Genomic DNA, 27,099 nt, shown 5'->3' on the forward strand with positions numbered 1-27,099 from the left:
ATGTAACAATTTCGGAGCAATGACACTAAGTGTGGATTATAGTTTACATTATAATTTACACTCTCACACATTTCTATAATATTAGTAAAATTCATAAAAATATAAAAAAACTCTAACTTCCATAAAAATCTACTAATAGTTAACATTTTAAAGTTACTCATGTTTAAATTCTACTACCTCTTAAGGAAATGAGCCGCAAACATTTTATACTTGCCATATAAAAATAGTACCTTCATGGGGAAACGGACTTGGCCCAGTGGTTAGGGCGTCCGTCTACCACATGGGAGGTCCGCGGTTCAAACCCCGGGCCTCCTTGACCCGTGTGGAGCTGGCCCATACGCAGTGCTGATACGCGCAAGGAGTGCCTTGCCACGCAAGGGTGTCCCCCACGTAGGGAAGCCCCATACGCAAGGAGTGCACCCGTAAGGAGAGCCGCCCAGCGCGAAAGAAAGTGCAGCCTGCCCAGGAATGGCGCCGCCCACACTTTCCGTGCAGCTGACGACAACAGAGGCGGACAAAGAAACAAGACGCAGCAAATAGACACAGAAAACAGACAACTGGGGGACGGGAGGAAATTAAATAAATGAAAAAATAAATCTTTAGGAAAAAAAAAGTAGTACCTTCCGTTTATATGTTCCAAATTTATCTTTTTCATGTGTTAAAAGGTAGCTACCTACTTATAGCATGTAATAATCTAATGATGAATCTGCAATCCTCTTTCACTCCTCTCTTAATTTTAGTCCCTTAATCACATTGCCTCTCATTCACTGTACTTCCAGGTTGAACACTAATAATCTTTTAGTCTGTCCTTTACATGGCAACTCCCCCACTGCTTTGATCATTGAGGCTGTCCTTTTAGGATTTTCTCCATCCATATTATATCCTTCTCCAGATGCACAGAAACTTAAAGACTTTGCTTTACAGGAGGATTAACATTTTCTATTTGGCTAACAATACTCTTCTTGGTGAATGATTCATGACATATGAAATGATTCCTTTTTTCCTTTCACTCATTATACAATCAGTCGATGACTACTCTGTACCAGGCTCATCTATTTTACCTATTTGACATTCTCTCTATTTTCATGGGCCTGTAAAATGATTTGTAAGCCACTATCTTCTAAGTACAATTAAGATTACTTCTCTTCAAATAGTTAAACCCACTTGCGCTCTAATTTTTGTGCCCATGCATAAAGCTTCATGGATTCTACAATTGAGCTCCATCAACTTATCATCTTTATATCTCATATTTCATTTTATATACTCCCCTTTCCCATATTATTATTATTTCTTTTTGAGGTACCGGGGCCAGGGATTGAACCTGGGACTTCATATGCGGAAAGGTGGCACTCAACCACTGAGCCACATCAGCTCCCGAGTTGTTTTTTTCATTTGTTTTGCTTGTTGTTTGTTGTTTTTGTTTTTTCAGGAGGCACCAGGTACGGAACCTAGGACCTCCTGTGTGGGAGGCAAGTCACTCAACTGCTTAACCCACATCCACTCTCCACGTATTACCATTAAAAATGTTAAAACAAAACTGGATTCCCAGGTAATGTCCCACTATGCATATTTCAAGGTCTAAAAGTAATTAAAAATCTTACCCTTTGAATTTCTTTTTCCTAGTCATTTCCTTCCTGGCTAACAATAATCCCTATGGTACGTATAAATTATGTTTTGTTTTTAAAGATTTTATTTCTTTTTTCCCACCCCCTCATTGTTTGCACTTGCTGTGTCCTGTGTCTTTAGGAGGCCCCAGCAACTGAACCTGGGACCTCCGACGTATAAGGGGGGCCCCTAATCACTTGATCCACCTCCATTTGCTGCTTTGTTGTCTCTTTCATTATATTTTTGCATCTTGTGTCTCTTGTTGCATCAGCTTCCTGCACCTGCCCATGACATCAGCATGCTGTCTTGCTCATTTTCTTGAGGCGATATCAGGAACTTCTGCTCCCAGTTTTTATTGTATCTCTCATATGTTTTTCTTCCTATGTCTCTTGTTGCATCATCTTATTGTGTCAGCTTGCCGCAACTTCCCTTCATGCCAGCCCACTGTCTTCTTTTAGGAGGCACCAGGAACCGAACCACGGACCTCTCACGTGACAGGCGGGAGCTCAGTTGCCTGAGCCACATCTGCTTCCCTATGTTTTTCTTTAATAGCTTTTGGAATGGAATGCTAGAGATATTTTGGACCATCAAAAGCAATTAAAAACAAAAACAAAAACAAAACAAAAAAAAGCAACTACTTCTACTGGTTTACCTTTATCCACATACTTATTCAATCCCCTGATAGGGCTTCATATGTATCTTGTAGCCCTTCTTCCCATAAATTAGACTTACTTAAATTAAATAAAAACTTTATCCTCTTATTAAAGAATACATGAGAATGTCTGGTATAGAAATGAAGTATAGCAATTTATAGCTCTGAGGGTACCTTCCAGTATAATAGATATTTGTGATTTTAAAAATTACATATTTTGGTCCAGTCTACTACTTTACCCTTCTGTGCCTTAACAAGTCTATTAAATGTCAATGAAGTACTCTTGTCAAAGATTAAACATGAATGTGATCAAGCCTCTAGATCTACTTACCAATAGAAAGGGAATACAGATACAGAGAAGCATGTTAAGTGACACCTCAGGAATGGATGCACTTAATAAAATCCAGAATGTAGGAAATGCTACAGGACATACAACTTCTAAGCAATTGAGAAGGGCTGGGGATGGGGGTGGGGGAAGAGAAAGTCTACGTATTAAAAGAGACTTAAGCCACATATTTTTTTTTTTAAGATTTATTTATTTATTTAATTCCCCCCCCTCCCCTGGTTGTCTGTTCTTGGTGTCTATTTGCTGCGTCTTGTTTCTTTGTCCGCTTCTGTTGTCGTCAGCGGCACGGAAAGTGTGGGCGGCGCCATTCCTGGGCAGGCTGCACTTTCTTTTCACGCTGGGCGGCTTTCCTCACGGGCGCACTCCTTGCACGTGGGGCTCCCCCACACGGGGGACACCCTTGTATGGCACGGCACTCCTTGCGCGCATCAGCACTGCGCATGGCCAGATCCACACAGGTCAAGGAGGCCCGGGGTTTGAACCGCGGACCTCCCATGTGGTAGATGGACGCCCTAACCACTGTTAAGCCACATATTTAATGATCCATTTATACAAAATGTCCGGAATAGGCAAAATCCATAGGGACAGATTCATTGTTGCCAGGGCAGGGGCTGGGGAAGAGGGGTAAATGGGGAGTGAATATTACCAGGTATGGGGTTTCTTCTTGTGATGAAATGTTCTGGAATCAGATAGGAGTGATGGCTGTACAATTTTGTGAATATACTAAAAACCATCGAATTGTACACTTTAGAAGATTGAATTTAATGTGCATGAATTATATTTCAATTTTAAAAAAGAGACAAAGACTTAAGAGGCATAACAACTCAATGTAATGCAGCATGGGCCTTGTTTGGATCTCCATTCAAACAAATCACCTGAAAGATTACACTTATGTAACAACTGAGGAAATCTGAATGCTGAGCAGACTCTGATGACATTAAAGAATTACTGTTAATATTTTTAAGTATATTATAGTACTATTGGTAGGATAAGAAAAAGATATTAGCCTTGGGAAAAAATACTAATATATTTACAAATAAAATTACATGATGTCTAAAATCTGCTTTAGCATAATCTGGGAAGAGAGCAAGAAGAATGTGTAGGGGAAAACAAGACCAGACATGTATGACAATTGTCAAAGCAGAATGAAGGATACATGGGATTTGTTATACTATTATCTCTGCTTTTGGGTATGCTTGAAAGTTTAATACACTATTGATTAGTGAATCAATATACCATTAAAAATTAACCAAGGCAAATAGTTCATTTATCTTTGCTATTTAGTTTTCTAATGGACATCTATTAAATTATGAACAACATGTAGCCCAATGATACTGTAGCTGGCTTTCTCTTTTTTTCCTATAGTCAGATAAGTACACAGGACAAAAGTAATACAAGAGGAAAAAACAAAGAAAAGAAAAATTTCCTCTAATGATATATAAACTACTGTGTATATTATTCAATATTTTGGCAAATATCAGTCCAATTCTTTTTCTAGGCATATGCACCCTATATATTTTGCTTTTATCTCTGTGTTTTGTTTTGTTAACAAAGAGAAGATTCTGTAAATACAATTTATAAACAGCTTTTTGCTCCACTTCTGATGAATTTAAAAAGCATTCTGGGGGAAACGGACTTTGGCCCAGTGGTGAGGGCGTCCGTCTACCATATGGGAGGTCCGCGGTTCAAACCCCGGGCCTCCTTGACCTGTGTGGAGCTGGCCATGCGCAGCGCTGATGCGCGCAAGGAGTGCCGTGCCCGCAAGGGTGTCCCCCGCGTGGGGGAGCCCCCACGCGCAAGGAGTGCGCCCGTGAGGAAAGCCGCCCAGCGTGAAAAGAAAGTGCAGCCTGCCCAGGAATGGCGCCGCCCACACTTCCTGTGCCGCTGACAACAACAGAAGCGGACAAAGAAACAAAAGCAGACAAAGAAACAAGACGCAGCAAATAGACACCAAGAACAGACAACCAGGGGAGGGGGGGAAATTAAATAATAAATAAATAAATCTTTAAAAAAAAAAAAAAAAAAAAGCATTCTGGGGGAAGCGGATTTGGCTCACCTGATAGAGCATCTGCCTACCACATGGGAGGTTCAGGGTTCAAACCCAGGGCTTTCTGACCTGTATGGAGCTGGCCAACATGCAGTGCTGATGCACATAAGGAGTGCCATGCCAGGCAGGGGTGTCCCCCGTGTAGGGGAGCCCCATGCACAAGGAGTGCATCCCATAAGAAGAGCCACCCTGCATGAAAAAAGTGCAGCCTGCCCAGGAGTGGCACCGCACACATGGAGAGCTGATGCAGCAAGATGATGCAACAAAAAAGAGACAATTTCACAGTGCCACAGACAAGAATACACAGAAGAATAAACAGAGAATGGACAGAGAGAGCAGACAACTGGCAGAGGTGGGGGGAAGGGGAGAGAAATAAAATAAATCTTATAAATAAATAGAAAGATAGATGGATGGACAGATAGACAGACAGACAGACAGACAGACAGACAGACAGACAGATAGATAGCAAGCATTCTGGGAAAGCAGATGTGACTCAAGTGACTGGGTTTCCATCCACCATATGGGAGGACCTGGGTTCAATCCCCAGGGCCTCCTGGTAAAGGTGTGCCAGGCCTGTGTGGTGAGGCAGGCCCAAGCAGCAAGCAATGCAGAAAGATGATGACACAAGAGAGAGACACAGGGGAGAGTCAAGGTGAGACGTGACAGAAACCAAGATTTGAGGGGGCACAAGCAACAGGGTACCTCTCTCCCACATCGGAGGTCCCCAGGATTGAATCCCGGTGAAGCCTGGAGGAGAAAACGAGAAGAGAAGACAAAAAGAAACAGACACAGAAGATCACACAGCGAATGGACACAGACAGCAAAATAGCAGGGTTGGGGAGAAGGGGTGGGAAATAAAGTAAAAGGCATTCAGGGAAATGGATGTGGCTCAAGTGCTTGAGCTCCTGTCTACCACATGGGAGGTCTGTGGTTCGGTTCCCAGTGTCTCCTAAAGAAGACAGCAAGCTGTCACAAAGGGTAGGCGTGGCAAGCTGATACAATAAGGAGACACAAGAAGAAAAACATAATTAAAGCACAACAAAGCAGGGAGCAGAGGTTCCCAGTGCCTTCTAAAGAAGACAAGCAAGACAGTGAGCTGACGCAAGGGGCAGGTGTGGCTAGCTGATGCAACAATAGACACAGGAAGAAAACATAATGAGAGACATAACAAAGCAGGGAACCGAGGTGGCTCAAGCAATTAGGTACCTCCCTCCCACACTGGAGGTCCTAGGTTGAGTTCCTGGTGCCTTCTAAAGAAACAAGGAAAACAAACAGACACAGGAAGTGCAAACAACAAGGGGGTGGGGAGAAATAAATAAAATAAATCTTTTTTAAAAATTGAGAGATCAATTTGAAACTAACTGCTTCAAATTAGCCAATATAATTTTGATTGGGTGGGGGGACATTCAATTACCTGATATCTTAAACCATGTTCTTTTCTGCCAAAGACGACTTATAAGGAGGGTAATATTGGGTTCAGAAGCACAAGTAATATTCTCATTGGCAGGCCTCATTTATATGAGGTATTCAAGACAAAGCCTTGAAAGTCATTAGTGGTCCTGGCCTAGATGAGGGACTAAAGAGAAACAGAAAATAGAAAAAAGGCAGAGTGAAGAGAGTAAAGAATGGGGTTTAGGGAAGCGGACTTGGCCCAATGGATAGGGCGTCCGCCTACCACATGGGAGGTCCATGGTTCAAACCCCGGGCCTCCTTGACCCGTGTGGTAAGCTGGCCCACGTGCAGTGCTGATGCGCACAAGGAGTGCCGTGCCATGCAGCAGTGTCTCCTGTGTACGGGAGCCCCATGCACAAGGAATGTGCCCCATAAGGAGAGACACCCAGCACGAAAGAAAGTGCAGCCTGCCCAAGAATGGCACTGCACACATGGAGAACTGACACAACAAGATGACGCAATAACAAAAAAGAAACACAGATTCCTGGTGCTGCTGATAAGGATAGAAGCAATCACAGAAGAACACACAGCGAATGGACACAGAGAGCAGACAACTGGGGGGGGGGGAATAAATAAAAAATAAATCTTTAAAAAAAAAAAAGGGGTTTACTCTGATTTTTTAGAACAGCCCTAGGACTTGGGTGGGGTGGGGTGGTGGTAAGTGAGAGTTGATTTAATAGTCACTAGACAGGAGTGAGTGGAAGAGAACATAAAGTAGAGAAAATGGCTAGTAATATTAGTTACCTAAATATTTGTAGTATGATATAATAATAAATAGTGGGGTGAGGGGGGGTATATAGGGACCTCATATTTTTTTAATGTAACATTAAAAAGTAAATAAAAATAAATTTTAAAAAATAAATGTATCATAACCAAGCTCATTTTCTATTTATAAAAACAATTTCAAATGACTATGAGAGTATTCTTTTTCATTCCAAGAAAGCAACCGAAAGCAAATGGTCAGATAATTAACAAAGACTTACAGTTAAATAACATTCTAAAACTTTAAAATAGTGACTACGTGGGAATGAGGTCCCATTTGTTAAAACTAATTTTGTATTTTTGGTAGTGGATGGCGGCGATGGTAGCACAACATTGTAAATGTAATTAACAGCATCGTGTATATTTGAATGTGCTTAAAGGAAAAATTTTAGGTTCTATATAGGTTACTAGAATAAAAATTAAAAACAACAAAAACCATAGGACAATAACACAGTGAACCTTAATGTATAAACTATGGACTACAGTTAATAGTACAATTATAAAAATGTTCTTTCATCGATTGTAACAAATGTACCACACCAATGCAAGGTGTTAACAGTAGGGTAGTATATGAGAACTCTTATTTTTGCATGATTTTTTTGGTAAATTTACAACTTGTCTAATAAAAAAAAGCACTTATAAATTATCTTATTTAATTCCAACAAAACTTATCAGGTTAGTAGTATCATCTCCATTTCACAGATGAGAAAACCAAAGTTTAGAGACTTTTTAATATATCCAGAGATACACATCTAGATCAAGGCAGAGCTGAGATTTGAAACAAGTCTGATTACAAACCCTATGCTGATAATTACTACTCTATAATGCCTCCAAAGCCTTAAATGAGTAAAAATATTGTACATCAATTCGGTACATAAAGTCATATGGTCTGATCCATATTATAAACAATTCTGAGTAGAGGTTACTTGGTAAAATAATTTTACTGAATTTGCTCATCCCTAGCATCATATCACTTACAGCCACACATCTTCATCATGTTGAGTTTAGTAATTGTCTACTGCATCCCCTTAGACTCTCATAGATAAAACAGTCTGAGATTATGAATAAACAGTATGTATGGTATAGTGGCTCAAATTCTTACTAGTCAAGGGGCCCTATGCAAGTCATTTAACTTTTTTCTCTGATTATTCACCTGGTCTAAATAAATAAACAACAAAATCATGCTAATAAACCCATTTTGCCTTCTGCAAGGGATAGTTTTGATGATCAAATGAGCTGTGACATGAAATACTCTGCAAACAATAAAATGCAAATGCTATTATTTGTTTATGAATACCAGAAAAGGCTGTCTCCCCAAACGAAGCCCTTATTCTTTCCTTCCCAAGACATAATGCACATGTTAACAAATAACCATCTGGAGATAAATGTCATGTACAACACAGAGAAATAAAGAAATGATGGGAAATTCAGGGTAGACAGGAAGGAAAGGTGGCAAACTATTGGGAGAAACAATTTTGGGCCAAGCAGAACCTTGCTGCTTTAATAAAAAGAATCACATGATAAAAAAATCCATTTAACATAGCTAGCTTTATTTATATGCTAAATAATGAGCTCTGACAGTTTTCTCTTTTATGATGCTAGCAATTCCTCCTGTATTTTATCATTAACACTCTAAAATCTTGTGAGAGAAAAAATAATTTGGTTAATACCTTATTCCAGCCGCTGGCATGAACTGCAGTCTCCAGGGTACATTCCCGATATGCCTGGTATGTCACTGGCCTATAGAGATATTTTTAAAAGTCTGTGTCACAAAGAAGGAAAATTCTAAATTTCCAGATGAATAAATATACAGTCATTACTCTGTTGTTCAACTCTCTGTCAAAGGGACAAGGATTAATCAACAAGGTGTTTTGAATGAGGTGAGACTTTTAACTGTGGTATGCATTTTTCTTCAAGCATTCTCTATGGGCAGAGATACATGCTTGGAAAAGCAGTTAATATAATGAGATATTTATTCTAATAAAATTTTTTGTAATTGTATGAAACTTAACTGGTAGAAGTTCTATGTAGCATATAAATAATTGGGTGATTAATATAGCAACAAATAACTAAAAATTATCTCATTAATAAAGGTAAAAGCATAATTTTAACTTTTAAGTTTTTAAAAAGGCAAATCATTTAAAATTTTGAAAATACTGCAAAACTAAAGAGACATCACCTGGAAGACTTTTCAAATTAAGAATACATGGACTTGGAATAAACAAGGGTAATAAAAGAACTCCATTTTTAACTTGGAATCTTATGATATAAAATTCTGGAGAGCTCCTGCACACCAAAAACTCAAATCATTGAGCAACAACAACAAAAACTCACTCACTAATTTCTGGGGTAACTTTAAGGACTATATTCTAAGGGTTGGTTTCATGCCCAAATGAAGAAAAAAACAATACTTGATCCCAAGTAACATATGAAGGCAAAAGATTGAATAATAGACGTAATAAAAGTTATACTTCCCTCATTGTTTTTGGGCAAAATATTATCAAACAAAGAAAGAGGAGGAAGATGAATCTTGGTTTTATAGGATTTAAAAATCCCATTGTAAAGGCATTTTTCTACTCTGGCCACTCTGTTCTCTTCAGCCTATGCATATGTAAGATTAGTAACAGATACTAATCATTGGTGGGCTACTATATTATGTTTTGTATATATTTATACCATACATTATATTATGTATTACTAATTAGACCTTAGGAAACTAAGGCTTAGAAAAGCTAAGAGACTATTCCAAGACCACAAAGCTGGCAAGCAGTAGAGGAAGAATTCACACTCAACTCTATCTGGCTCTAAAGGCCACACTGCTCCCACTTTAGTTAGAATTTTTACACGTGCCATGATAAATGCCTAGATGCCACATGTGCAAGTGGGCATTTGAAATGTGGCTAGTGATATGCTGGAGGTATAATATACACACCATATTCCAAGACGAGTTTTTTGAAAAAGTAAAACAGCTCATTAATAATTTTTATATTGGTTACTTATTAATCTTTTAGACAAATAGGGTTAAAGAAAATATATTAATAAAATTTTAAAACATAATTTCACTTTAGTTTTATTCCTTTTATTTTTACTTCTTTATGTGGCTGCTAGAAAATTTTAAATTACAAATGTGGCTTGCATTTTATTTCTAGTGGTTATCGCTGTTTAAATACATCAGAAAACAATTCTGATGAAGAAGTACTCTTTCATACAAGTCAATATCAAAGAAATACTATAATGATACTGAAAGAAGATGAGATGTAAGTGATGAACATTTTAATAAGGTGTTACAGACTACTTTCCTGATAGCACATCCCCATTAAAGTAATCTTTAATATAGAGTTTTAGAAGGCTTGAGGTAACAAATTCTTATAAAACTTGAACTTCAGCAGATACTATATGGTCTACCTACCTATATTCTCCCTGAAGCTTTACTTGTGTATATCAGTCCCTTCACTTCCTTTCCTGAACTGTTTGATGGTGAGTCACAGTTGTCCTTATTGGCAGTTTGTCTATCAGGCTAAAGTACTTTAGCATCCTTCAGAATGAAACATGATTTGAAACATTATATGTTCACACATATAAGCACTTAAGTGATCCAGAAGATTAAAACAGTCAAAGGAAACTAATGCAAAGAAAAGTACCTAATGACAGGTCCTACCCTAACAAGATATTAGAAAAAAGCAAAGAAAAGGGGGGTTGGGAGGGCCTTTTTGATGGGTTCCTCTACACGAGTCAAGATTAATTTCTCATTTTAACAAAACAGCTTGGAAGATAGGCAATATATTTCACACCTTAAAAGCTTAAAAGCCTTCAAGCTGTATAGTATTTCTAATCAATTAGTTATTTTAAAGCTTATCAACTTACAAAAGTAGATTTCTGGAAAGAAATTTTCAAGAAGATATCTAATTTGATATGTAACTGAGGAACCAACTTCAAAAATAACTATCATTATTCAGGGTTTGGGGAAAAAATACTCATTCAAGACAATTTTCTTTTAAGTGTAATTTACTTTGCAGTAAGAAAATAAGCAATTTTTCGTGCAGATAATGCAAAGGAATGCAGAAATAATATTATTTTTCTTATATAATACTGCTTTTAAACCTCTCAGTACTCCCAGGTCCAGTAGTTTTTACAAGTTTTCATTTTGTTTTTTTATAAAGCAGTATATTTCTTTCCTTAAATCTTACATGAAACCTCAACTTATAAAACATATGAAAGTAGCTGTTCTGGTTGAAGAAGCCCACCCACTTAACCTATTCCTAATCTCAGCAGGGGCTCCTAAGCCACCTCAGTAAAATGCTAAGGCATCATAACATTTTGTAGATGTCACTGTTGTAACTCCAAATTTAAGATTTATTTTTCCCAGCACCCATATTCTTCTCTCCAGTTATTCTTAAACTTCTCTATATGAAAGATTAAGGAAATCCAAATGTTTTCATTCCACTCTTCCCATATGATAATTAGGATTTTTACTTTTACTCAATTCACCAGAATATGCAGAAACAAACTGAATTTTCCTAAAACCCAAACTGTTTCCTTCTAACAAAGGTAAGTGATAAAACTTTACCTACTTAAAAGCAAGGAACTGCCTTACCACATACATCTTACTGCATCTGAATTGTGGTCCTTGTGGTGAAGGCAAAGTCTTCACCATGTTTTGGAAAGTTGTCAATCTTCATTAAGACAAATATTTTTGTAATGAGTACCTAATTCCTTAATGATTCTCAGCATAGAATTAGGGGGAATGAATCTTTAAGATTCATAACAAATGATTTACTTTAATTTTAATATGCTTTCACTATTACTTTCTTCTTGTCTTTAGCTTTAATGGTCAGAATCATACCTGGGAAATAAGTTCCCAACAGAAGAATATGGAAGTAGTTCCAGGGGCAGATATGCAACCCCAAAGTTTAGCAACAGCTGAGATCCAAAATACAGATATATAATGTTATCCCACTCTACAATGCAAATATACAAAAACCCTAGCCATTATTTTATGTTGGTCACTAGAAGAAATGGCAGTAAAAATCGGTCAGGAAAATATATATATTTCCTGTATATATATACAACTCAGTGAAAGTATTTGTTGAAACCTGATAGCTCTACAAGTAAATACAAATTAACTAATCCACTCTAGTCAGCTAAATTACTGCTTTGATGTAAAGTAGTCACTCAACACAGACAGAGGTGCTTTGGGAAAGTAAAAGAAGAAAACTTGAAGAAAAATATTTGAGAAAAGAAGTGATACCATTTGCCTAAAAACAAAGCCTTATTAGCCAATCCAGTGCTACCTGAGAGATCAAAGACGACCTAAAGAAGCATATTCCCACTCAGCAATTCCCACTCACTGGCTGAGGAGCATCTGTAATGCTTTATGCAGAGGCTCTTTCAGTTCCTGTGACACTCTTTCTCCAAGATGGGCCAAGCAGTCTTCTATTGAACTTTCTGGATTAGCAGGGCTGAACACTGGAGAGGTGAGACGGTCAAAGCCTGTGCTGGCGAAGGCTGGAGACAGGGCATAAGGAAAACCTAATTTAACAAACATCAAAAGTTGTGCTATGCTAGCTGAATGACATAGGGCAGGGGTCGATAAGCCATGGCCAAATCCACCCACAGGGTATTTTTGTAAGTCCTGTAAGCCAAAAATGATTCCTACTTTTTTTTCCCCATGTACTGAGGGCCTGGGATTAAATCTGGGACCTTGAATGTGGGAAACCAGCACTCAACCACTGAGCCACACTGGCTCCCCTGATTGGCATTCTCATTTGTTTTGCTTTTCGTTTTTGGTTTTTTCTAGGAGGCACCCAGAACTGAACCCGAAACCTACCATGGCTCAACTACTTGACCCATATCCACTCCTCAATTTCTACAATTTTAAATGGTTTTAAAAAATTAAAAAATAAACACTATTTCCTAATATATGAAAATTAAATGAAATTCAAAATCCAGTGTCCACAGTGGAATTTATTTGAGTACTGCTACACTCATTTGTGTGTCTACTGTTATGACAGCTTTCACGCTGCAGGAGTAGGTTGGGTGGTTGTGACAGGGACCATGTGGACCTCCTAAATGTTTCCTGTCTGGCCTTTTGCAGAAAAAGTTTGCTGGTTTCTTACCTAGGGCAAGGTCCTTATCTCTCAATGTCTCAACTTTCTCTTCTATAAAATGGAGATATTAATACCTATTTTGTAGGGTTAAGATACTTCATACATACATAAATAAGAATCATATGTAAAATACATTGAATGATCGTGTACCAAATAACATATGTAAATGTACAAAATCTTCAAAAGGTTAGTAGCCATTATGTTAAAAAAAAAAAAAAAGGTTGTGCTATAAAAGCCTAGGAAATTAAGACACCTACTATTGGGAACAAGCTAAAAGTTATAAGCCAGATAAAAGGTCAGATAATCATTATGGATATTTATCTTTCCTGGAAAACAAAAACTGATAGGTCTTCAATTTAGAGACTTAAATTTTTTTTCTTTTCATTGTAAAATAAAGCTGATAAAGAAAACCACACAGGGCAGCGGACGTGGCCCAGTGGTTAGGGCGTCCATCTACCACATGGGAGGTCCGCGGTTCAAACCCCAGGCCTCCTTGACCCGTGTGGAGCTCGCCCATGCACAGTGCTGATGCGCGCAAGAAGTGCCGTGCCACGCAGGGGTGTCCCCGCGTAGGGGAGCCCCATGCGCAAGGAGTGCGCCCCGTAAGGAGAGCCGCCCAGCGTCAAAGAAAGTGCAGCCTGCCTAAGAATGGTGCCGCCCACATGGAGAAATGACACAACAAGATGACGCAGCAAAAAGAAAACACAGATTCCCATGCCGCTGACAACAACAGAAGCAGACAAAGACGACGAAGCAAATAGACACAGAGAACAGACAACTGGGGTGGGGGGGGGAGAGGAAGGGGAGATAAATAAATAAATCTTTAAAAAAAAAAAAAAGAAAAGAAAACCACACAAATATAGGGCTTAGAGAATTATTATAAGGCATATATCCCTTTAAAAACCACCCAGGTCCAGAAATCCTCCATGTGCCCCACCCCATTTATAGACCTGTCTATCCCTCCATGATGCCTACATAAACTAAAAGAGTTTATGAAGCAATGTTAAGTGAAAAAATGTGGCTACAAAACGGCATGTACATTATTATCATAGCTGTCTGTAGCATATGTATGTATACAAAATGAAGGCAGCTTTTTTTCCTTTAATGTTGTTATAACTGGTAAATATACAAATAGAAATCTAATCAATCCAAATACAAATCAAACCATCTAAACAGTTGGGTATAGTTGGGAAAAAGTTTTATAAACATATCCCTCAGGAAAGAAAAAGGCTACCTTCCAGTTTCACCCTTATAATTCTATGCCAGTGTAAGTTGTGTAATACTGAGACACTCTACTATAAAAAAAAATTAAACCAACAAATTCTACCAAAATAGAATCTACTAATTAAACGAGGGAATAAATACAAACAGACCTTCAGAAATTTCCTTGTCCAGGGATTTCAGCTCTTCTTTAATTTCAGTTTTAACTTTTAACAGAACTTCTTGATCCACAGATAGTGAAGCTACACCTAGTTGAATCCCTGAAACCACACAAAAGAGGTTATTCTAGAAAACAGGAGAGAGAAACCGTTAGAATTATAGTAGTATTTTAAGTCAGAAAATACAAAATCAAGCACATTATCAAGATTAGACCTACTATTTATTCTTTAATAGCTAAACAAACAAACAAACAAACAAAAGACCTTAGCAGAAACATTTGGGTTTGTTTTTTGGGAGTAAAGTCCGGTAAGTATGTAAAGAATGGAATGAACCTCCATCTTTCCAGATGTCAGAAACAGGGAATAACAAACTTCAATAGCACATTAACTCAAGTTATAAGAGGTTGGGAAAAGACTGGTATTAATATGGATAAGTCCTCTCCTTTTGCACTCAATGCATTCTTTAAAAAACATGTATGAAGGAATGGATGTGCTCAAGAGGTTAAGCGTCTGCTTCCCACATGGGAGGTCCCAGGTTCAATTTCCAGTGCCTCCTAAAAAAAACCAGAAACAACAAGCAAACCAACTCAGGGAAGCTAATGTGGCTCTGTGGTTGAGTGCCAGCTTCCTATATATGTGGTCCAGGGTTATAAACCGGCCCCATTACCTCAAAAAAAGAAAGAAAGCAAGCTTAATATAATAAAGCCAAATAATAGAATTAAATGTTATTTTGGTGGTAGGGAAAGTGCTCATTCCACCAATTATTAAATCCTTTGAGTTAGGATTAACTCATTAAATCCTTTTGAGAGTTAGGTACTATGACGGCTAGGCTATTGTGTCAAATCGGCCAGGTAATTGTGCCCAGTTGTTCGGTCAAGCAAGCACTGGGCTAACTGTAATACAGGGGCATTTATGGACTTTAGTCACCATTGACTTTACTGCAGTGGCAAATCATAGATAGCTTACATCAATCAGGGAGATTGCCATCAGGAATGAGTGACGCTTTATCCAATCAGTTGAATGTCTTAAAAGGGGAAGTGATTCCAGCATTGAGTGAGAATTTCCAAGTTCATCTTTGGACAGCCAGTGTCTCCCAGAACTTGTCAAGAACCTTCAGTGGACTTTCCTTGGAGCCCCTGGTTTGCAGCCTGCCTGCGGAACCTGGACTTGTTCATCCCCACGGCTGCATGAGAGACTCTTAAAATCACATACTATTAACAGATATCTCTTGTTGATTCTGTTTCCCTACAGAACCCTGACTAATACAACAATATTAAGCTATCAATGGGTCAAAGAAATCACAAGAGAAATTAGTAAATATCTTGAGATGAACTAAAACAAAACATACCAAAACTTATGGGATGTGGTGAAGGCAGTGCACACACAAAGATCAGAAATCAAAAGCCTAACTTCATACTTAAAGAACCAGAGCACGAAAGGCAACCTAAACTCAAAGTTAGTATAAGGGAGCAAACAGTAAAGATTAGAATATGGCTATATGAAATAGAGAATAGAAAAATGAAACAATAGAGAGAACTAACAAAACCAAAAGATGTTTTTTTTTTTTAAAGACCAATAAAACGGACAAACCTTTAGCCAGACTGACTAAGAAAAAGAAAGAAAGAAGACAGAATAATATGATGAATTAAAGGGAAACGGACGTGTGGCTGAACTGGTAAGAGTGTCCACCTACCATATAGGAGGTCCAGGGTTCAAACCCAGGGCCTCCTGGCCTGTGTGGGGAGCTGGTCCATGTGCAGTGCTGCTGCACACAAGGAGTGCCATGCTGCACAGGGGTGTCCCCTGCATAGGGGAGCCCCATGCACAAGGAGTGTGCCTGCACTGAGCCTCCCTGTGTGAGAAGAGCGCAGCTCGCCCAGGAGTGGCGCCGCACACATGGAGGGCTGACGCAGCAAAATGATGTAACCAAAAAGAGATGCAGATTCCCAGTGCTGCCGAGAATATAAGAGGACACAGAAGAACACACAGCAAATGGGCACAGAGAGCAGACAATGGGAGGGGGAAGGGGAGAGAAAATAAAATCTTTGGGGAAAAAATATCATGAATTAAAGTGGGGACATTACTACTAAACCTTACATAAACAAAAAAGATTATAAGAATAATTATATGCCAACAAATTAAAAAACCTAGATTTAATGGACAAATTCCTAGAAACATATAAATTATGTAATCTGATGCAAAACGAAAGAGATCTCGAGAGACCTATAAAAAGTAGACTGAATCAGTAATTATAAACATCCCAACAAAGGCAAGTGTAGAACTGGATGATTTCACTTCTGAATTCAACCACACACCTAAATAAGAATTAATAGTAATCCCTCTCAAACTCTTCCATAAAATATAAGAGGGGGGATTAAACTTCCCATCTCATTCTATGAAGTCAGCATTACCATGATACCAGAAGAAGAAAAGAAAACTACAGACCAGTATCGCTTATGAATACAAATGCAAAAATTCTCAGCAAAGTACTGGTAAACTGAATTCAACAGTATATTAAAAGAATTATACACCATGACCAAGGGATTTCTTTCAGGAATACAGTATGGTTCAATGTAAGAGAATCAATAGCTGTAACACACCACATTAAAAGAACAAAGGGGAAAACCTACATGATCACTGAAACTGATGTAGCAAAGGCATTACAAAAACAAACATCCTTTCATGACAAAAACACTCAGAAAACCAGAAGTAGGAAGGAACTTTCTCAAGGTGATAAAGGGCATTTACAAAAAAATAACACAGCAAATCATGGTGAAAGACTGAAAGCTTTTCTCCTAACATTAGGAACAGGATAGGATGCCTACTGTTACTGTTGTAATTCAACATTATACTGGAAGTTCTAGAGAGCAGTCAGGCAAGAGAAAGATAAAAGGCATTTAAATTGTAAAGGAAGAAAAATCATCCCCACTGGCAGATGGCATGATCCTAATGATATAGAAAATCCCAAAGAATCCACAAGAAAGCTATTAGAACTAAGAAACAAATTCAGCAAATTTGCATGACACAAAAGATAAACATACAGATGTCAGTTGGGCTTCTATACACCAGTAATAAAAAATCTGAAAAGGAAATCAAGAAAACAATTCCATTTACAACAGCGTCTAAAATAATACCAAGGAAAAAAAAAGTAACGAGGAGAAAGACTTGTACACTGAAAGGTACAAAATATTGCTGAAAGAATTAAAGAAGACCTATATAAATGAAAGCTATTCCATGTTCATGGATTGGAAGAACATACTTTTAAGATGGCTTACTGCCTAAAACAATCTACATATTCAATGTAATCCCTTCAAAATTCCAGCAGCCATTCTGCAGAAATGAAAAAGCTGATCCTAAGATTCATATGGAATTGCAGAGGCCCCCAAGTAGTCAAACTAAACTTGAAAAAGAATAACAAAGGTGGAGGACTTGCATGTCCCGATTTCAAAACTTACTACACACAGCTATGGGAAATAAAGTGTGATACTGGCATAATGATAAACATTCCAAAGATAAAGCCACACATCTATGACCAATTGATTTTTTTTTAAACATTTAGTTTTCTTCCCCTGCTTATCCCACTCACCTGCCCTGCTGTTTTTGCTGTCCGCGTCCATTCACTTTGTGATCTTCTGTATCTATGTCTCTTTTTGTCTTTTCTTCTCATCTTTCTCCTCTAGGATTTACTGGGATTCCATCCTGGGGATCTCTGATGTGGCGAGAGGTTCCCGGTCAATTACATCACCTCAGTTCCAGGTCTCTGCTGCATTTCAACTTGACTCTCCCCTTCATCTCTCTTTTGTTGTGTCATCATCTTGCTGCATGACTCACTTGTGTGGGCATTGGCTCACCACATGGGCACTCAGCTTGCTGCGCAGGTACTCGGCTCACCATTTGGGCACTCAGGCAGGCATTTGGCTCTCCACACAGACACTGGCTCACCACATGGGCACAGGCTCGCTTTCTCTTCTTTTTCACCAGGAGGCTCCAGGTCTTGAACCTGGGTCCTCCCATACAGTAGGGAGAAGTCTTATCACTTGAGCCACATCTGCTTCCCCCAACTGATTTTTTTTAATCCCCCCCCTTTGTGGCTTTTTGCTTGCTGTCTTTCTGTGTCATTGTGTGTACTTCTGTGTCTGTATTTTTAATTTTTTATTTCCCCACCCCTGCAGCTTACTTGCTGTCTGCTGTATCCATTCGCTGCACGTTCTTCTGCATTTTTGCTTGTCTCCCTTTTTGTTGCATTACCTTGCTGAGCTGGCTCTCTGCGGTGCTTGCGGGCTGGGCAGCACTCTCCGGCACTTGTGGGTTGGCGGCACTCCATGGCATGTGGGAGAGTCTGCCTTCACAAGGAGGCCCTGGGATGTGAACCTAGGGCCTTCCATATGTTAGATGGGAGTCCAACCGATTGAGCCACAGCCGCTCCACCCCCCAAATTTTTTTTATCCCCCCCCTTGTGGCTTGCTTGCTGTCAGTTCTCTGTGTCCATTCACTGTGCATTTAGTTTTATTTATTCCCTCCCCCCTTGCAGCATGCTTGTTGTTTTGCTGTGTCCATTTGCTGCACGCTCTTCTGTGTGTTCACTTGTCTTCCTTTTTGTTGCATCACCTTGCTGCGTCGGCACTCCGCAGTGCTTGTGGGCCGGGGGCTCTGTGTGGCGTGCGGGTGAGCCTGCCTTCACAAGGAGGCCCCAGAGTGGGAACCTAGGACCTCCTATATCCTAGATGGGAGCCCAAATGACTGAGCCTCAGCCGCTTCCCCACAATTGATTTTTAAAAATTTCTCTCCCCTTCCCTGCCCCTCCCCCTCCAGTTGTCTGCTCTCTGTGTCCACTCGCTGTGTGTTCTTCTGTGTCCGCTTGTATTCCTGTCACCGGGCAGCCGGAATCTGTCTCGTTTTGTTGTGTCATCTTGCTGCGTCAGCTCTCTGTGTGTACGGTGCCATTCCTGGCAGGGTGCACTTTTTTTTTGCATGGGGCGGTTCTCCCTATGGGGTGCACTCCTTGTGTGCGGGGCTCCCCTACGCAGGGAACACCCTTGCGTGGCATGGCACTTCTTGTGTGCATCAGCACTGTGCATGGGCCAGCACATCACACACGTCAGGAGGCCCTGGGTTTGAACTCTGGACCTCCCATGTGGTAGATGGATGCCCTATCTGTTGGGCCAAATCTGCTTCCCACAAATGATTTTTTTAAAAGATTTATTTATCTGCTTTATTTTTTAAAAAGACATTTTATTTATTTATTTATCCTCACCCCCTCATTGTTTGCACTTGCTGTGCCTGTTCTGTCTTCCTTATTTCTTTATGAGGCACTGGGAACTGAACCCAGGACCTCCAATATGGGAGGGAGGTGCCTAATCACTTGCGCCATCTCCATTCCCTGGTTTGTTGTGTCTCTTATTGCGATTTTCTTCTTGTGTCTCTTGTTGTGTCATCTTGTTGCACCTGTCATGTCAGCTCGTGGTCTTCCTCATCCTCTTTAGGAGGAACCAGAAACCTCTGCTCCCTGCTTTATTATGTCTCTCATTATGGTTTTTTGGTGTGTGTCTCTTATTGAGTCAGTTTGCTATGCCTGCCAGTTGCACCAGCTTGCTGTCTTCTTTAAGAGGCACCAAGAACCAAACCTGGGACTTCTCATGTAGTAGGTGGGAGCCCAATTGCTTGAGCTACATTTGCTTCCCTATTTTTACTTTTTTAATTTATCCACCCTCCCCCCAGATGGTGCTCTCGTCTGTCTGCTCATTGTTTGCTTGCTTTCTCCAAGAAGAACTGGGAACAAATCTGGAACCTCCCACATGGGAGGGAGTGCCCAACAGCCTGAACCACATCTGCTCCCCATATGCTGCAGCATCTGCTGGCTTGTGGCATCTGCTCATTTAGGTGTCTGCTCATTGTGGCAGAAGGGATGTCTAGCTTGTTGCGGTGGGTGTGGGTGTCTAGCTCATTGTGGATGTGGTGTATAACTAGTTGCAGCAGGTGTAGCATCTAACTCATTGCAGTGGGTGCGGTGTCTGCTCATCTTCTTGAGGAGGCACTGGGACCCAAACCTGGTACCTCCCATGTGGTAGGCAGGCACCCAACTGGTTGGGTCACATCTGCTTCCCTATGACCAAGTGATTTTTGACAAAGGTGCCAAGTCCATTCAAAGGAGAAAGAATAGTCAACAAATGCTGCTGGGACAACTGGAAATCCACATGCAAAAGAATGGCATGTGGACTCCTAACTTACCATACCAAAAAAATAATTTAAAGTGGACAGTGACCTAAATATAAGAGGTAATATTATAAAAACTCTTACTGAGTGGGTGGAGTTCAGTGGTTGAGTGCCTGGTTCACATGAATGAGGCACTGGGTTCAATCCCAGGTACCTCTTAAAAAAAATTTAGATTAAATTAAATTAAAATAATAAAATCTCTTACAAAAAAATAGGGAAATGTCTTCAGGATGGAGTAGTAGGCAATGGATTTTTAGATTTTATACCAAAAGCATAAGCAACAAAAGGAAAAACAGAAAAAATGAACTTCATCAAAATTAAAAACTTTTGTGCATAAATGGACATATCAAGAAAGTAAAAAGACAACCTACAGAACAGAAGAAAATTATCTGGAAACCATCTATCTGATAAGGGTTTAATATCCAGAATATAAAAAAAAATTCCTACTACTCAAGAACAAAAAACCAAACAACCCAATTAAAAAATGGGCCATGGACTTTGATAGGCATTTCTCCAAAGAAGATATTTAAATAAGTATATGAAAAAAATGCTCAACATCAAAAATACAAATTAAAACTATAATGAGAAGCTACATCACACCCAGCACCTGGATGGCTACTATTTAAAATCTAAAAATAACAAGTGTTGTTGAGGATGCAGAGAAGCAGGAACCCTTATACATTGCTGGAGGAAAGGTAAAATAGTGCAGCAACTGTGGAAAGCAGTTTGGCGGGTCCTCAGTTAAGTTAAATATACTATTAACATATGACATGGCAATTCCACTCCTAGTTATATAGTGCAAATAATTGAAATCAGCAACTAGGACAGACATGTATATACCAATGTTCCTTGCAGCATTATTTTTGATAGTGAAAATGTGGAAGCAACCCAAGGGTCCACAGCAGATAAATGGAACAAAATGTGCTAAATATATACAATGGAGTATTACTTAGCAGTTTAAAAAAAAAAAGTCATGTGCTAGTGCATGCTACAACATGGATGAACCTCGAAGACATCATGTTGAGTGAAACAAACCAGGCACAAAAAGTCAAATATTTTATGAGTTCTCTTATATGAAATAGTTACAACAAGGAAATTCATAAAATAAAGACAGAAAGCAGTAGTGGTTACCAGGAGTGGGGTAAGTGGGGAATAGGGAGTTATTGCTAAATGAGTATGAGTTTTTTATTTGAGATGATGAAATAGTCTGGAAACTGTTAAAAGTTATAAAGAATTGTCAATGCACTTAAAGTCAAAGAATTGTCTGTTTAAAATGGTTAAAATGATTTTTATGCTTTGTATATTTTACCACAATTAAAAATGAATGACCCAAGTGCAACGGCAAAGACCAAAAAAGAAGGAAGGTCTAACAATGAGCCCTTGATACTAATGACTATGCTTGTAAGCCTGTGCACCTGAAATAAGAACAAGGCCTAGAGCTGCAGGGTGCATAAGAGTTATCTCCTGAGAGCCTCCGTATTGCTCAAATGTGGCCAGTCTTGAAGCATGTAAATGCGTTTCCTTCCCCCCACTGTGGGACATGACTCCCGGGGATGAGCCTCCCTGGTGCTGAGGGATTACTACCAAGTACCAGTTGATGATGTAACTAGAAAATGACCTTGAATAAAAGTGTCAACTTGGACCAGTAGGATATCTCAGTCTACATATAATACCAGGAGTTAAAAATGCTTTTTGACCTGAATAAAAGGGGGAGATGGAAAGGACAAATGAGTTTATATGGCTATGAGTCTTCAAAAAGAGCCAGGAGGTTTTCAGAGGGGTTGCCCTTATGCACACCTCAGCAGAGTCCCAGAGACAGATAAAGTAGATACAACCCAGGTATTGGTTCTTCTGAGGGCTATAGAGACCCACACATTCTATGGTCATGGCAGATGGAGTTCAGTGTCATGTCAGTTGGCCCTACTTTGGAATTTGTGTTTCTGTGTAATGGAGCTGGTCTCATATGTGATCTTTGTCCACAAGCCTCTCCTGTTATTTTTACCGTAACCGTAGTTAGTGCTGGGGTTTAATGTATACTCAGGGGACCTGAATCTCTGGACTGACCATGTGATAGCCAGGCCCTGGGCCTCAACAGACTTGCAACTCCTACACTCTGGTTTACTGGACTTACCCCACTCAGCTAACATGGAGGTGAAGAAGGTCAACCACCACATCAGGAAGCCACAAGTGCTTACAACTGAAAGCAGGAGGGTTGCATCCAGCATCCATGTGGAATCTAAGCCCCCTCTTGACATAGATGTGGAATGGACACAACCATTCCAAGGTCCACAGGATGGAGGAACAAAGTATGGATTAGAGTGGACTTACTGACATTCTGTTCATGAACTATTGTGATTAGTAATCGAAGAAAATGTGGCGTTGGTGTGGAGAAAGTGGCCATGGTGCTGCTGGGGGTAGGGAGTGGGAGGAAGAGATGAGATGTGGGGGCATTTTTGGGACTTAGAGTTGTGCTGGGTGGTGCTGCAGGGACAGTTACCAGACATTGTATGTCCTCCCATGGCCCACTGGGTGGAATGTGGGAGAGTGCGGGCTATGCTGTGAACCTTTGACCATGAGGTACAGCAGTACTCAGAGATGTATTCATGAAATGCAATGAATGTCTCATGATGATGGAGGAGATTGTTGTTATGGGGGGAGGAGTGGGGTGAGGGGGGTGGGGGATATATGGGGACCTCATATTTTTTAAATGTAACATTAAAAAAATGAAGACAAAAACAAAAAACAAAAAAACAAAAAGAAAAAGAATTATTTTTTGAAAACTTACTTCAAAGCCACAGTAATCAAAAAAGTATAATACTGGGAAATGGATGTGGCTCAACCAATTGGGCTCCCATCTACCATATACGGGGTCGACAGCCAGGGCCTCCTGATGAGGGCAAGCTGGCCCACACAGAGAGCTGGCCCACACGGGAATGCCACCCCATGCATGAGTGCCACCCTGCATGGGAATGCTGCCTAGCACAGGAAAGCCACCCCATGCAGGACTGCCAGCCAACATGGATAGCTGGCGCAGCAAGATGACACAACAAGAGACAAAGAGGAGAGAAAATAAGAAAACATAGCAGAACAGAGAGTTGAGGTGGCACAAGAGAGTAATCGCCTCTCTCCCACTCCGGAAGGTCCTAGGATCAGTTCCCGGATGAGAATACAAGCAGACAGAGAAGAACACACAATGTATCCTAATGAGAATACAAGCAGACAGAGAAGAACACACAATGAAGGGACACAGAGAGCAGACAATGGGGGGAACAGAGGTGGGGGAGAAATTAATAAATCTTTAAAAAAAAGAAGTATAATACTGGCATAAAGACATATAGACTAATGGAACAGAATTGAGGACTAAGACATGAAACCATACATCTAGGCCAACTGATTTTTGACAAGGGTGCTAAATATATTAATTGGGAAAAGAATGGTCTTTTCAACAATGTTGGGAAAACTGGATATTCACCTGCAGAAGAATGAAGGCTGATCTCTACCTCACACCATATACGAAAATTAACTCTAAATGGATCAAGGACATAAACAAAGAATTAAAACCATAAAACTCCTAAAAAAACATGGGGGAAACCTTCATAACCTTAGATTTGGAAGTGATTTCTTTGATAGGACACCAAAACCATGAGCAACAAAACAAAAAATAAAATGGACTGTCAAAAGTAAAAGCTTTTATACATCAAAGGACATGATCAAGAAAGTGAAAAGAGGGAAGCAGACATGGCTCAGTGGATAGGGCATCCATCTACCACATAGGAGGTCTGTGGCTCAAACCCTGGGCCTCCTTGACCTGTGTGGAGCTGGCCCATGTGCAGTGCTGATGCAAGCAAGAAGTGCCGTGCCACACACGGGTGCCCCCACGTAAGGAGTGCGCCCCATAAGGAGACCCGCCCAGCGCAAAAGAAAATGCAGCCTGCCCAGGAATGGCACTGCACACACGGAGAAGTGATGCAGCAAGATAACACAACAAAAAGAAACTCAGATCCCCTTGCCACTGACAACAACAGAAGTGGACAAAAAGAAGAACATGCAGCAAATGGACACAGAAAACAGACAACTGGGGCAGGGGGAAAGGGGAGAGAAATAAAACAAATCTTAAAAAAAAAAAAATGTGAAAAGATAATCTAGAGAATGGGAGATAGTAAATGCAAACCATGTATCTGATAAGGTTTTATTATCCAGAATACAGAAAGAACTACTACAACTGAACAACATAAAGACAAATAATCCAATTTTAAAAACGGAAGAAGGATTTTACTAGATACTTCTCCAAAGAAAATATATAAATGGCCAATAAGCATGTGAAAAGATGCTCAACATCAAGGAAATGTAAATCAAAACCAAAATGAGTTACTACTTCATACCCACTAGGACGGCTATTATTTAAAACACAGAAAACAATAGGTGTTGGTGAGGAGGCAGATAAAATAGGAACCTTTATATAATGCTGGTATCTCTGTGACCTGGTGCAGCCACTGTTAAATCACTTATTCTATTTTTTAACTGTCTGAGGAAATGTCTAATTCCTCTTTGATCCACAATCTCTTTTCTTTTTTTTTTAATTTATTTTTTATTTATTTCTCTTCCCTTCCCTGCCCCCCACCCAGTTGTCTGTTCTGTGTCCATTTGCTATGTATTCTTCTATGTCTGCTTGTATTCTTGACAGCGGCACAGGAAATCCGTGTCTCTTTTTTTTTTTTTTTTAAAGATTTATTTATTTACTTAATTTCCCCCCCTCCCCTGGTTGTCTGTTCTTGGTGTCTATTTGCTGCGTCTTGTTTCTTTGTCCGCTTCTGTTGTCGTCAGCGGCACCGGAAGTGTGGGCGGCGCCATTCCTGGGCAGGCTGCACTTTCTTTTCACGCTGGGCGGCTTTCCTCACGGGCGCACTCCTTGCGCGTGGGGCTCCCCCACGCGGGGGACACCCTTGCGTGGCACGGCACTCCTTGCGCGCATCAGCACTGCGCATGGCCAGTTCCACACGGGTCAAGGAGGCCCGGGGTTTGAACCGCGGACCTCCCATGTGGTAGATGGACGCCCTAACCACTGGGCCAAAGTCCGTTTCCCCGTGTCTCTTTTTGTTGCATCATCTTGCTGCGCCAGCTCTGTGTGCAGTGCCACTTCTGGGCAGGCTGCACTTTTCTCGCACTGGGCGGCTCTCCTTGCAGGGCGCACTCCTTGCACGTGGGGCTCCCCTATGTGGGGGACACCCCTGCATTGCACCGTACTCCTTGTGCGCATCATCAGCACTGCGCATGGGCCAGCTCCACACGGGTCAGGAGGCCCAGGGTTTGAACCAAGGACCTCCCATGTGGTAGGGAGATGCTCTATCTATTGAGCCAAATCCGCTTCTCCCATTTCTTGGTATATACCCAAAAGAACTTGAAAACAAGGACTTAAATATTTGTATACCAATGTTTACAGCAGCATTATTTACAATAGCCATATGGTGGAAACCATCCAAATGTGGCATCTACAGACAAACGGATAAACAAAACACAGTAAACACACTCAATGGAAGGTTATTCAGCTGTAAAAAGAAATGCATGCTACAATATGCATGAATCTTGAAAACATCATGATGAATAAAAGAAGCCAGACACAAAAAGACAAATATTGTATGATCTCACTGAAATGAAATACCTAGAAGCAGCAAACTTCATAGAGACAGATGGTGGTTTATAAGATACCAGGGGCTTGGGAGGTGGGGCAGGAAGGAGGAGTTATATTTTAATAGGTGACCCACTTCTCAATAAGGTAATAAAAAAGTAGGGATAACAGACATCAGTGATAACCATTATATATTGTGAATATAAATATACTACTGAATTGTAAACTTGGATGTAGTTAAAAGGGGAAATTTTGAATTGTATATTTGCTATTACAATAAGCTCCTTAGTAAAAAAAGATAAGTCGAAAGTTATACATAAATTCAGAGACGAAGTTAGTGTATTCTGAGGTTTACTCAAATGCCACAAGTTAAAAGAAATAAAACGAAAAGTCATTTTACACAAGAGAATATGGGAACTGATCTATCACATACATGGGACAGTAAACATACCAATTAATCACTGACTGATAGAATCTTAAGAGTAGGAAGGGTCTATAAAGGCCATCTAGCCCATCCTCTTCATCAAATGAGGAAGAGAGGACTTAAGAGTTTAAATGACTTGCCCATGCTCAAAGAAATTGTGCAGAAACAAGATTAGAAAATAGATTTTCTAAAAAGTCATTATTCCTGAATCCTAGAATTTATAATTATAGTTTTTTAAAAAGATTTATTTTTTATTTATTTCTCTCCCCTCCCCCCCAGTTGTCTGCTCTCTGTGTCCATTCGCCGTGTGTTCTTCTGTGACCACTTTTATCCTTATCAGTGGCACCAGGAATCTGTGTCTCTCTTTCTTGCATCATCTTGTTTGTGTCAGCTCTCTTGAGTGTGCGGCACCACTCCTGGACAGACTGCACTTTCTTTCACGCTGGGCGGCTCTCCTTACGGGGTGCACTCCTTGCGCGTGGGGCT

The 27,099-nt window shown here is 40.1% G+C and overlaps 1 protein-coding gene across 1 annotated transcript in view; it reads right to left on the reverse strand.

The window, feature by feature from the left end:
• BCL2L13 (BCL2 like 13) overlaps positions 1-27,099 on the reverse strand; it is a 123,848-nt gene that overhangs the window by 44,463 nt on the left and 52,286 nt on the right. Inside the window, exons 3-5 of the mRNA XM_004456769.4 lie at positions 14,345-14,452; positions 12,213-12,369; positions 8,535-8,604 (exon numbers count right to left, since the gene is read on the reverse strand). Of these exons, the coding sequence (XP_004456826.1) occupies positions 8,535-8,604; positions 12,213-12,369; positions 14,345-14,452 (335 nt within the window). The remainder of the gene's footprint in view (positions 1-8,534; positions 8,605-12,212; positions 12,370-14,344; positions 14,453-27,099) is intronic.

This window comes from Dasypus novemcinctus, chromosome 20, assembly GCF_030445035.2.
Source record: "Dasypus novemcinctus isolate mDasNov1 chromosome 20, mDasNov1.1.hap2, whole genome shotgun sequence".
Lineage (NCBI taxonomy): Eukaryota > Metazoa > Chordata > Mammalia > Cingulata > Dasypodidae > Dasypus > Dasypus novemcinctus.